We start from the raw sequence: 12759 nt of genomic DNA, 5'->3' as shown, positions 1-12759 counted from the left end.
TCACCACTGGCATACACTGGCTTCCACCAAGAAACCTCTGAGCTAGTTCTCACATTGCCACTGGACCCTGATGGTCTCTTTGTTGCTGTTCTTGATTCAGTTTTGTGCAGGGAAATAAATGTTCTCCGAATATATCACCAGGCTATCTGGAGCTGGCAATATGGTAGGGATTTGAGTGTCAACTTCTACTTTACAAGTGAAGGTATTCCAGCTAGCAAATTGCTTCACAGACTTGGAGAATATATTTAATCCCACTCAAGCACCCATCTGCTGCATGAGGGGGCCTAATCCTGCTAGCCCTGCCCAGCTGCACTTGCTACCCATGCCCACCGCCAACACAAGAACCTGCCTTCTGTGGGAATGTTGAGGAAAGTAGGAGAGGATATATTGATTAGATATTATCCCTCCTCACTCACGCTAGTGAGCTAGTAGCAGAGCACATTCCCTTGCACATTGCTAGAAGCAAGTTGGTGGATTTGTTAGAATCGTTTAAGTTGAGCAAGCCAGTCTGGCTTGTCTGGATTGGATTGTTCCTGGTAAATTTCCCTTTATTTCCCTCTTAAAAATAATAATAACATGGCAGTCTTCTTTAAAAGTAATGGTAAAGTTTACTTGCTTTTGGTTTACAGTAGTATTCTGAAGGCAGGCTTTAATCCTGTGGTTACAGTTACATTTGTAGAGAAAAGAAGTCTTTTTTTATAAAAAAAATAATTATTAACAGTTTCAACATAACAAATTAACAAACCATATAATCGCTTACATTAATTTTTCCCCTTTCCCCCCTCCCTTCCATCCTCCCCTCCCCCCCCCCCCCGGACTTCCCTCAGCTCCTCTCTCTGATTTCTCAGCACATATTATTCTCTGCATGTTGTAAAATTTTACATAGCCTTACATTATCTATATATCATGTTATCAACCAATAAATTTGTGTATGCTTATTCGAGACCTGCCAAGGAGTCCAGTTCATTTTGTTGTCTTTCTAGATCATTTGTAAAAAGCTCCCATTCTTCCTTAAAGTCACAGTTGTCCTCGTCCCACAATTTATATGTCAATTTAGCCAACTCTGCATAGTTCATCAGTTTTTCTTGCCACTGTTCTTTCATTGGGATTTCCTCATTCTTCCATCCTTGTGCTATCAAGACTCTTGCCATTCTTGGTTTTACTTGGCAGGTCTTGTCCTACAATCCCTAACACATTTGTAGAGAAGAGAAGTCTGAGATAGGCCCCAGACTTTTTACCTTGTGGCTTCCATCCTCTGTAAGGATGGATGGCTAAGAGCCAGCAAAAGATGGTAAAAGAGCAGCCAAAGAGCCAAATAGCTAAAGAAGAGTCCAAGAAGAAGATGGCTGCATGACTAGCCCTTTTATAGGGTCTGCTAGGGTCATGCCCAGGGATGTGGGTGGCGCTGTGGGTTAAACCACAGAGCCTAGAACTTGCTGATCAGAAGGTTGGGGGTTCGAATCCCCTTGATGGGGTGAGCTCCTGTTGCTTGGTCCCTGCTCCTGCCAACCTAGCAGTTTGAAAGCACGAAGTGCAAGTAGATAAATAGGTGGGAAGGTAAACGGCGTTTCCGTGCGCTGCTCTGGTTCGCCAGAAGCGGCTTAGTCATGCTGGCCACATGACCCGGAAGCTGTACGCAGGCTCCCTCGGCCAGTAAAGTGAGATGAGCACCGCAACCCCAGAGTCGGCCACGACTGGACCTAGTGGTCAGGGGTCCCTTTACCTTAGGGTCATGCCCATCTACCTGGTCACATATGGGGAGGATGCTCCAGACCAGGTGTGACAGGAAGTCCTCCTGGCTGGAGCAACATTCCCCTGTGTGTCCACTCTAGGCAACAGGAAATGTTGTATTTGACTGCTTCAGGGATTACACATCCCACACCTTCTACTTACTGAGTCCAAACATTTGCCCATCTAGCTCAGTACTGTCTACACTGGCTGGCAACAGCTCTCCCCCTAGAGATGCTGGGGCTTGAACCTGGGACCTAGTGCCTGCAGAGCAGGTGCTCCCCCAGGGAGCTACAGCCATTGTTTCCAGTGCACTTTTTTCTTTGACTTAAAATGGCTTTGGGATTGTTGTTGTTGTTTAGTCGTGTCCGACTCTTCGTGACCCCCTGGACCAGAGCATGCCAAGCACTCCTGTCTTCCACTGCCTCCCGCAGTTTGGTCAGACTCATGCTGGTAGCTTCGAGAACACTATCCAACCATCTCGTCCTCTGTCGTCCCCTTCTCCTTGTGCCCTCAATCTTTCCCAACAAGGGTCTTTTCCAGGGAGTCTTCTCTTCTCATGAGGTGGCCAAAGTATTGGAGCCTCAGCTTCACGATCTGTCCTTCCAGGGCTGATTTCCTTCAGAATGGATAGGTTTGATCTTCTTGCAGTCCATGGGACTCTCAAGAGTCTCCCCCAGCACCATAATTCAAAAGCATCAATTCTTTGGCGATCAGCCTTCTTTATGGTCCAGCTTTCACTTCCATACATCACTACTGGGAAAACCATAGCTTTTACTATACGGACCTTTGTTGGCAAGGTGATGTCTTTGGAATAGTTTGTAGCAAAGTGATTCGTAAATGGAAGCAAATAAATCGAGACTGCCAGGTTACGTGGCTGATGTTTGTTCTTTCTCTCTCTCTGCAGTGATGTTAATTATCTGCGGCGCCCTCGTCAATGGGCCGTACGCTCTCATCACAACTGCGGTGTCGGCGGACTTGGTAAGAATTGCCCCCAGAAGTTATTGTTATTCGCTGGGAAACATAAACTTTCATAAACATAAACAACCCGGGTTGGCTCCCAGACAATTCAGCGGCCCCACATTTGGACATTAGTCAGGATCCGTGCTTAAACCAAGAAGCCTCTAATTTCCTGTTTTGTCCAAACTGGGAAACTATGGTTACCAGCTTCTGAATCAGCCAGGATATTAAATTATAGCTGACGAGCAACTTGCTGAGCCAGGTACAATCCAGATCCGATTGTCTGCTGTTCATTATCTTCTCTGACACTTGTCCCTTGCAACCATTTCTTATTCATCAATTAAGGGCATTCAATGTGACTTGAGCCTTTCTGGCCTTGAAATCATTCCTAGAACAGGATTCAACACGCAGACGCACAGCACAGCAGTTTTCTTCTTTGGGCAATAGAATAGGAAATTCTTTCCACGGAGTGTAAACATGACACCTTGGCTGAGAGAGAGGAGGAGAGCTCTTGGCTTCCAGCACACAGCCTTCAAAACTTGGAAGAGATCTGAATTAATCTGGCACAGATCAGTTACACATTCTCCAGGTACTCTGGAAAAAAAATTTTTTTTTTAATTGGCTGTAAAATTGTCCCTTTGGCAAATCCCTCCTCTCATGGCAGCTGTTAATGTACAAGAAAGAAAGAAAAGATGTAGCCAGGATGGTTTTAGAACAAAGTGGAAAATAATACAGGCTCAGAACACTGAGTGTTGGCTTGTCTAGGGGAAGCGTTTTCAATGCAATCCCTCCCCCCTAAAAAAAAAGTTCATTGCAATTATATATATTCAACATGTTTCCTTCAATGTTTACAATCTTAAAATGATTTGAATTGGTTTTTAAAATACTTTTAAAAGCCTTGCAATTTAACAAAACTAACTCATTTTGGAATAATCAATTAAAACCTAGATCTCTGGCCTGGCTCACGCACATCTTGCTAAAGCAAACCATGACTTAGCACAAGTGTGCACTAAGTTTAGGGAGGTTTTTAATGTTTGGTTGCTTTATTATTATTATTATTATTATTATTATTATTATTATTATTATTCTGTTGGGAGCTGCCCAGGGTGGCTGGGGAAACCCAGCCAGATGGGCAGGGGGTATGAATAATAATAATAATAATAATAATAATAATAATAATAATAATAATAATAATAATAATTAATAATAAATTATTATTATTATTATTATTATTATTATTATTATTATTATTATTATTATTATTATTATTATTTATTATTCTCCAGTCATTTTGCTGCTTTGCTGAACTAAGCAATGGTTTCACTTACCACATCATCTAAACCTCCTAATAGCCAACTAAAATCCACTTTCTTGAATTTTCCGCCCACTAACTGGTTCCAGTCCTGCCCTCCAGAGCAACAGGAACCTTGCAATGTTCATGTGTGACATTTTCCTTTAACCTTGTAATCTTTCTTTGCCCCCCCCCCTTCTTCTCCACCCCAGGGCACTCACGAATGTCTCCAAGGAAACGCAAAGGCCCTTGCCACCGTTACAGCCATCATTGATGGAACGGGATCTGTCGGTCAGTAGCTGAGAAGCTTAGGCCAAGTGTGGAAGCTTTGGCCCTCCAGGTGTTGTTGAACTACAACTCCCATCAGCCCCAGCCAGCACGGCCAATGGCCAGGGATGATGGGAGTTGCAGTCCAGCAACACCTGGAGGGCCAGAGTTTCTCAACACCTGGCCTAGGAGTTAATTTGAGCCTCATCCAGTGTTTTGTAGTACGAAGCCTCAGAGGGGCAGAGGTTTTTCCTCTTCCCCAAAGGTTACTATTATCCAGGGAGATGTGGTGATAACTGACTACTAGTCTCACACCTGGGGCCCACTTCTGTCTCAAACCCTGTCAATATCAGCTCTGAATCTGCCCTGAGAAGGGATGGGGCTACTTGCCGCATTGCTCACCCATATGATGCAAATCTGCATGCAAGTGTGTCTGCCCTAAAGAGGTTTTTGTGGTTCCTCAAGGCTTCCCAAAATACATATATTTAAATTATCATTATTATTTATTTATTTATTTATTTATTTATTTATTTATTTATTTATTTATTTATTTATTTATTTATTTATTTCATTGCTCCTCTGATGGCAAAATATTTTATTTTCACTTCGTTAAAAAAGTAAATACTGATAGCTTCCTTTTCTTTTCTATTTGAAAATATTTTTTATTAGTTTTCAATTACAATCCAATAATAGCCTCATTATAACAATGTCAAATAATAACACAATTATTAATACCAATCATTCAGATACCAAATGACATAATTTAGGTGGCCCCCTACATGCTAGAGTTGTTGGTTTGAAGTTTTACTTTATTTATGCGTTCCAAAATCTTAATAACTTCAATTACACTCTGGTCAAAATAACAATGACTTATACAACAACTGCAGTATTAACAACTTCCATTTGTATTGACACATGAAATGATTTATAAAATTGCAAGTGAGGCAATCAAACTATATCCTTGTTCTTCCTGTGTGTGACAATAATTCCGTCCATGATGTTTCTTCCTGTCCTTGTAAAATGTTATGTCTATCTTTTCCCGGTTCTTGCTGTTCTCCATCATGCCTTGGGCGGAGCTATACTGATTGTTTCCTTAGGTCACCCATTGTAATACTGTAATGCCAAAATACTTTTTGTGGCTCCCCAAATCTGCGATTTTTAAAGTAGTATCATCATCATCATCAAAATACCTTCTTAAGCTGACTGCTCCCATAGTTACCCCACTGTGATTCTGCAATGCCAAAGGGTTTGGGTTACCCCCCCCAAGTAAACTTTTTCTTTTTTAAAAGATGTCCACGCCAACTTTGACATGTGCCCCCACCCTGAGAGTTGGGGAAGGGTAGCCCCCCGCTCTTGTGGACCCCACTGAGCTGGATGACCCAATGGCTGGTTCAGTAGAAGTCTGTTTCCTGTGCTCCTATATGTCTTAGACAAATCTGTAGGGCTCTCCAACATCCCTGGTCACACCCCTGCTTCTGTACCCCCTGTAAATCAGGGGTCAGCAAACTTTTTCAACAGGGGGCTGGTCCACTGTCCCTCAGACCTTGTGTGGGGCCGGACTATATTTTGAAGGGGGGGGGGAAATGAACAAATTCCTATGCCCCACAAATAACCCAGAGATGCATTTTAAATAAAAGCACACATTCTACTCATGTAAAAACACCAGGCAGGCCCCACAAATAACCCAGAGATGCATTTTAAATAAAAGGACACATTCTACTCATGTAAAAACACGCTGATTCCCGGACCGTACGCGGGCTGGATTTAGAAGGCAGTTGGGTCAGATCCAGCCCCCGGGCCTTAGTTTGCCTACCCATGCTGTAAATCAGCTTTTCTCAACCTGTGGGTCCCCAGATGTTGTTGAACTACAACTCCCATCACCCCTAGCTAGCAAGGCCAGAGCTCAGGGATGATGGGAGTTGTAGTCCAACAACATCTGGGGACCCACAGGTTGAGAACCACTGCTGTAAATGGTCAATCTGTCAACAGCAGTCAGCCATGTTAGCTACAAACAGAACCCCCACATTCAGAGATCACCAAATGCTTTTGCCACCATACGCTTCTTGTGAGCTCAGGGTATATGGCTGCCGCCCTGTTAGATGCATAGTCCTGGCTAGAAGAACCTTTGCTGTGTTCCAGCACAGCAGGTCTTTTGTTCTTAACTGTGAATACATGCTGGTAATCTCCAACTTCCTGAGTCTTCTTCCACCACCACCATGTAGGATTTGCTACATAGGTTTTCTGTGCCATCTGTGCTAGAAGGAACCCGCCTTATTGCCATGAGCTGGGCTTCACTCTTGGCTGCTTGCTGATCCTTTGCATCACTCTTTTTTTTCATTTTGCAGGTGCTGCCCTTGGACCCCTGCTGGCAGGTGTGATCTCTCGCACCGGCTGGGACAATGTCTTCTACATGTTGATGGCCGCCGATCTCCTGGCTTGCCTAGTGAGTTTCCTTTTGCAGAGCATTCAACATCAATTCCTCTTTTAACCCAACCATTCTGTGAGACATCCATGTCGCCTTATTGCCCCTGTCTGCACAGACTTTTGATATGGTGAGCTAAGGGATCAGGAATTGGTGGCCCTCCAGATGATGATTGACTATGGGTTATATCCAGTGCGAATCCTACTCAAGAGCTGTCCTGTGCCACAACTAACTTAGGTCCATTAATTTCAAGGGGTCTCATCTGAGTAGGACTTTTTGGGGACCTACTCATCCCTGATGGTTGGCCATTCAAGCTGCTGTTGATGAGAATGGAGATGAACAATGTCCAGAGGTCTCCACCCCTGCCGTTAGCTAATGGGTGAATCCTACCAAATTAAACCTCAGTTGGGTAAACCCTTGAGAACAGCTGATATTGCTACACCAATCCTGACCTAAGTTGGGAACCACCTGCAGCTCAGTGGTGGAGCAGCCGATTTGCTTGCACGGAGGTCCCAGCTTGCATTCCCCATCATCTCCAGTCAAAAGGATCTCAGTACAGCGACTTGAGAAAGAACCACAAATGAGATTCTGGAAAGCTGTTGTCTGTCAAGAGCTGACAGTACTGGCCTAGGTAGACCAATAGAGAAATAGCAGCTCTATATGAAAATCATGGGGTCTTTCCTTTCCAACTGCATTTGTCTGTGTATAATTTTGAAGAAGGATCATAGTTCAGTGGTAGAGCTTTGCAGAAGGTACCAGGCTCAATCCTTGTCATCTCCAGTTGGGGCTTGGAAAGACACCCATCTGAAACTCTAGAGAGCTGCTGCCGGTCTGTGTAGACCAGGCATCCCCAAACTCAGCCCTCCAGATGTTTTGGGACTACAACTCCCATCATCCCTAGCTAACAGGACCAGTGGTCAGGGATGATGGGAATTGTAGTCCCAAAACATCTGACTCAGTATAAGACAATGGGTATGGACAGCAACTGTGGCTTGGTGGGGCAAGTGGGAGCAGTCCCCTCATGCAGGAGATGAAAGCTTGAGTGGGATTGACCAATGGGTCTGAATAGGTGTAAGGCAGCTTCTGGTGCCTTTAGCACAGCAACATCATTGCAGCGTCTTGGACAAACGCTGGGTGGGCTGTCTGCATGCACCAAACAACCACTGCCATCATTAATTCTGAGTATATCTTCCCCTTCCAGTTCCTTTCACGTGTGGTGTTCAAAGAAATTCGAGGGTGGTGCGGCTCCTGCGGAAGAAAACGAGGGTAGGTGTTTGCAGAGGCTGAATATTTTGGAAAGTATGACTCCAGGGACCAGGGACCTGTGGTTCACTGGTGCTTTAAAAATTTCCACCCCCAGATTCCCTTGAATTTTAAGTTTTACCAGCCTGTCAGTGAAGCCCTGTTAAATTCCCCTGCCAATACATGCTGCCATCTTGGGCCAGTTGAGTGTGCACAAACCAAAACAAGATTGCGGCGTTCTGTTCTGAAATGTTCTACTGAGACCTGCTACGCTGGAATTGGATGATGTGCGGTCAGATTTACCTGTATATGTAGAGTAAACGTTATGGAGCATGCTTGGAAAATCCAGGATAGCGATGCTCCATTCTTGGTGGGGCTTTTATCAGACATGTTTGACAGGGCGTTTTTGACATGCGCCAGCAGCTCATGGGGCAGTCATGCACAGACTGAAAGCATTCTCAGAATTCTCCTTCTCAAAATAGCGCTTAACCATCTTGCACATGTTTTACTTCAGGAATGGCTAACCCCTAGTTTGCAGCCCTGATCTGGCCTCACACACAAAAAAAATTCTGGTGGCAGCAAAAAGAAAATAAATTTAAGGTAGACACAGAGCTGCGGTTGCAGATCCAGCACTGTAACAGATCTGTAACAGCACTGCAGATCACCCTGTTATCAGATTGATTACTTCCCATCTTCGGTTGATCTGTATGTATCCGGTACATGGGAAAGTCCTGCTATGCTCAATGGGGTTTATTCCCAGGTAAGCATGCAAAGGATTATAGCTTGAAACACACTGATTTCTCAGAACTTTTCCCAGTTAGCCACCCCCAACAAATGTTCCACAACCCAAGTGCTTTTGGTACTGAGCATTGGAATTAAACAGTAGAATTTCTGCTAGGGAAGACCACATGTGAAGCCCTGAGGATGCATGCAGGAGCCAGGTATCCTGGGGACTGCAGATGTTCTGACCATGCTCAGACCATGGTATCTCCTCTTAAAAAGCCAAGAAAGGAAAAGGGCTTTCGCCTGCACACGCAAACAACCCAATTGCTCTTCCCTTTGAAAGAGCAAACGAAAGAGAAAGCCACCCATTTCACTGTAGTTTTCTGGATTGTCCAAACCAAGCTGTGGTTAGCTGCTTTGGGGGGGGGGGCCCAGAACAGCGGGGTCCAAACTTTTTTCAAAGAGGGCCAGATTTGATGAAGTGAAGGGCCATAAGGGCCTACCAAAGTTGAGCTTTTTTTAGGGTTGGATTTTACCCAAGGAAATAAACTGCCACAGGGGCCGGATTAAGCCAACCCGTGGGCTGGATTAGGCCCCTGAAACGGACTTTGGACATGCCTGCCCCAGGATGTTAAACCATGATTTGAGGTTAGCTTAATATTCTGGCTTGTCTGGAATGCGTTCGCCATAGTTCCCCAGTTCAGACGAGATGGGAAACTTTAGGTAACGAAAGACTTTGTGGTTTGTTTTCTGCTATCCCTTTGCCTGGCCGAAAGGCTGGTTTAATATCTTGACTTATCGTGCCAAGATACAAGCATCAAACTCCACTATGAAAGTCATACCTAAAGTCATCAACCTCCGGTCATACCTAAAGGGACACTTGTGAACCAGGGTCCCAAAGAACCAGGAGCGGTGCTGCCACACACTTGACCTCCCTGCAGTGATGTTACTGGAGCAGCAGGAAAGTTGGCACTGTTTGGGCACATGGGCAGAGCCCATCCAGCACTCACACTGATGCCCCTTTCCTTCCTGGGAAGCACCAGCGATGTCACTGCCCGGCGACCTTAGTGCTTGGCATTGTCCCTTCTCACAGACTGCTCCTGCAAAGAGTCAAGTGGAGCTCCGGTCATGATAGAATGAACCCCAATTTCTCTACCACCACCACTCCTAACATGCCCACCAATCCTTAACCAATACTAACAGCAACCTTCTCCCCCATGTGCCTTCCCAGCTCTTGTGTGGCATTAACAGAACCAGTAGTGTTGGATATGAAATAGTTTGCAGTGTGAGTATGCCTATTGGTTCTCTCTTCCCATCTAGTGGAGCAGGGTGTGTGTGCAAATTTCAGGGTATGATTTTTCTCTTGATTTCCCTCTCCACCCCCCCTGGGGCATCTGTGAGGCAAAAACGCAGTAGCAAAACACACAGTTTCTGTGACCTATCTTTGAGATTTAAGTTCACCTAAATAGAGCAAAGGTGTGATGCGTCTAGGACGGCGAATTCACCTGCATTGTCCTAGCTTTCTGGATCAGAAACCCAGTTATAACTTGGGTTGAACACAATAATCTCAACTGGATCAGGGTGGGAAATGTAGATCAGGGTGGGAAATGAAGAAGATGAACAAGTTGCATGACCTAGAACCATCCCAACGAGGCTGTGGTAGAGATCCCAGCCCGATCAAAGAAAGTACTTTTTCACACAGCACATAGTTAAACTGGAAAGTTCACTACCACAATGATGGTGGCCATCAACATGGATGGCGTTAAAGGGAGATTAGATGAATTCATGGATCTGAAGGCTGTCTTAGTTGTGGCGGCCATAGGCTGCCTTCATCATTGGAGACTGCATGCATCTGAATACAGTCAAACCTCAAATCCTGAACGCCTCTGTTTTGGAATGTTTCGGCTCCCAAATAGCAAAAACCCAGAAGTAAATGCTCCGGTTTTTGAACGTTTTTTGGAACCTGAATGCCCAATGCGGCTTCCACTTGAGGGCAGGAAGCTCCTGCAACCAATTGGAAGCTGCGCCTCAGTTGTCAAACATTTTGGAAGCCAAATGGGCTTCCAGAACGGATGACGTTTGACAACCGAGGTTTGACTGTACCAGTTGCTGCGGAACCTAACAGTAGTGGAATGCCACCGCCCTCATGCCCTGCTTGTAGGTTTCCCCAGAAGTATCTGGTTGGAAGCAGGATGCTAAGCTAGATAGAATTTTGCTGTGATCCAACATGGATCATCTTAGTTTGCTTATGGCCAAGAAAGGGACAGTGTTCTAACAGAGTCCCAAACAGCACTGAAATAACATAGAGATATCAGCCATGATGGCTACGCTTTCCCTTCATGGTCAGAGGCAGTGTGCTTCTGAAGACCATTTTCTGGAAAACTTCCAGATGGGAGAGTGTTGTTGCACTCAGGTCCTACTTACAGGTTTCCCATAGGCACCTTGTCAGCCACTGTGAGAAGATCCAACAGGGTTCAACTTATGTTCTTATGTTTTATTGTTGGTGAGATGAGCATTTCCCTCCAATAATTCGGCCATTTCCATATGTGCTATTTTTAAAACGAATATTCAGATTTAAGACTGCAGAGCCCTAGCCAATGTCGAACTGAAACATTTGGTTCCTGTTTCTGCAAGACATTGTCGTGCCGTGGGACCCACAGATGCCCCCTCTTGACTCCTTGACTAATGCCCCTGAATGCTATAATCAAAATGATTATGATCAAGTTGGGGAAAAAAATCATATCTTGGCTATCATGTCCAGGAAATCATCGGCGCAGCCACATAATTGCCTTGGTCTTCACAATTTGTCAATACTCCCGTAACCGGTTGTACCTTGTTAACAAATCACTGAGAATTTTGATTTGGGGGTGTGCGTGATTGAGAAAGCAGAACGGCCGTATTTTAAAGCAGTGGTTCTCAAAGATGAGCTCCCCAGAATGAGGCACAGACAGCCATTGTGGGAGACATAGGCCACATTCACAGCATACATTTAAAACACTGAGAAACCACTTTAAATGAATTATGTGAGTTTGTCAGCGGTGTTGAGTGGGGTTAGGAGACCCCGGGCACAATTCAAAGTGTTGGTGCTGACCTTTAAAGCCCTAAACGGCCTCGGCCCAGTATACCTGAAGGAGTGTCTCCACCCCCCATCGTCCAGCCCAAACACTGAGGTCCAGCGCCAAGGGGCTTCTGGCAGTTCCCTCATTGCGAGAAGTGAGGTTACAGGGAGCCAGGCAGAGGGCCTTCTTGTTAGTGGCACCCTCCCTGTGGAACACCCTCCCGTCAGATGTCAAGGAAATAAAGAACTATCTGACTTTTAGAAGACATCTGAAGGCAGCCGTGTTTAGGGAAGTTTTCAATGTTTGATGAATTATTGTATTTTAATAGTTTGCTGGAAGCCGCCCAGAGTGGCTGGGGAAACCCAGCCCGATGGGCGGGGGTATAAATAATAAATTATTAGTAGTATTAGTATTAGTATCATTCTCCTCATGGAGCCACAATTCCCAAAGTTCCTTGTGAAGAGGGATGGATTATTAAAGAGCTCTGGGAATTATCGTTCTGGCAGGGAAAGAAGGCTCTCCATCAGCCCCCTTAAGAAGCATCAGTTCCCAGGGTTCTCTGGAGAAAGCCAGCTCTGTTAAAAAGTGGCATGATACTGCTTTAAATATATGGTGTGAACGTGGCCATAAGTCTCCTGAGCCACGTCTCTTCGTTTTGGTAAGTTTACTCTGAGTAGGACTAACATTGGACTCGCCCTCTAAGGAGCGACCGGCCTGATGCCAAAACATTTCCAAACAATTCCTACCCTTCAGTTCCAACATTTGAAGGGGACTTGTGTTTGAATGTTAAATCCAAACCAGGATAAAATATAAAAAATAGATTTTGAAACAAACAAAAACAAACAAAAAGCATATCTTATGAGCAAAAGAAAACAAAAGGAGCACAATTAGGCAACCATTAAAAAGAAAGCAATTCCCATATTATAGGAAAATGCTTGGTAAAGATAGAGCAATACAGTGGTACCTTGGGTTACAAACACCTCGGGTTACAAACACTGTGGGTTACAGACTCCGCTAACCTGGAAGTAGTACCTCAGGTTAAGAACTTTACCTCAGGATGAGAACAG

At 44.8% G+C, this 12759-nt stretch overlaps 1 protein-coding gene and 1 long non-coding RNA gene across 5 annotated transcripts in view; both read left to right on the top strand.

Annotated features, from left to right (window-relative positions):
- Window positions 1-12759, top strand: part of SLC37A2 (solute carrier family 37 member 2) — a 65392-nt gene that overhangs the window by 49533 nt on the left and 3100 nt on the right. For 2 of the 4 annotated variants that reach the window (XR_014002358.1, XM_081171709.1), the window contains exons 14-18: window positions 2636-2709; window positions 4192-4270; window positions 6592-6689; window positions 7870-7934; window positions 9865-9918. Coding sequence is in view for 3 of the 4 variants with exons in the window: in XM_081171709.1 (XP_081027835.1) it covers window positions 2636-2709; window positions 4192-4270; window positions 6592-6689; window positions 7870-7934; window positions 9865-9910 (362 nt within the window). In the remaining variant the exon portion in view is untranslated. The remainder of the gene's footprint in view (window positions 1-2635; window positions 2710-4191; window positions 4271-6591; window positions 6690-7869; window positions 7935-9864; window positions 9919-12759) is intronic. The other 2 variants (XM_081171711.1, XM_081171710.1) reach the window with 1 other exon arrangement.
- LOC308574291 lies at window positions 7941-9053 on the top strand. Its single transcript, XR_014002449.1, has 2 exons — window positions 7941-8117; window positions 8173-9053. It is a non-coding gene; the product is annotated as an uncharacterized lncRNA (long non-coding RNA).

The sequence above is a fragment of the Podarcis bocagei genome (assembly GCF_964188305.1).
Source record: "Podarcis bocagei genome assembly, chromosome: 15".
Classification (NCBI taxonomy): domain Eukaryota; kingdom Metazoa; phylum Chordata; class Lepidosauria; order Squamata; family Lacertidae; genus Podarcis; species Podarcis bocagei.
The sequence above is the reverse complement of the archived record's forward strand: the minus strand, read 5'-3'. Positions and strand labels throughout refer to the sequence as shown.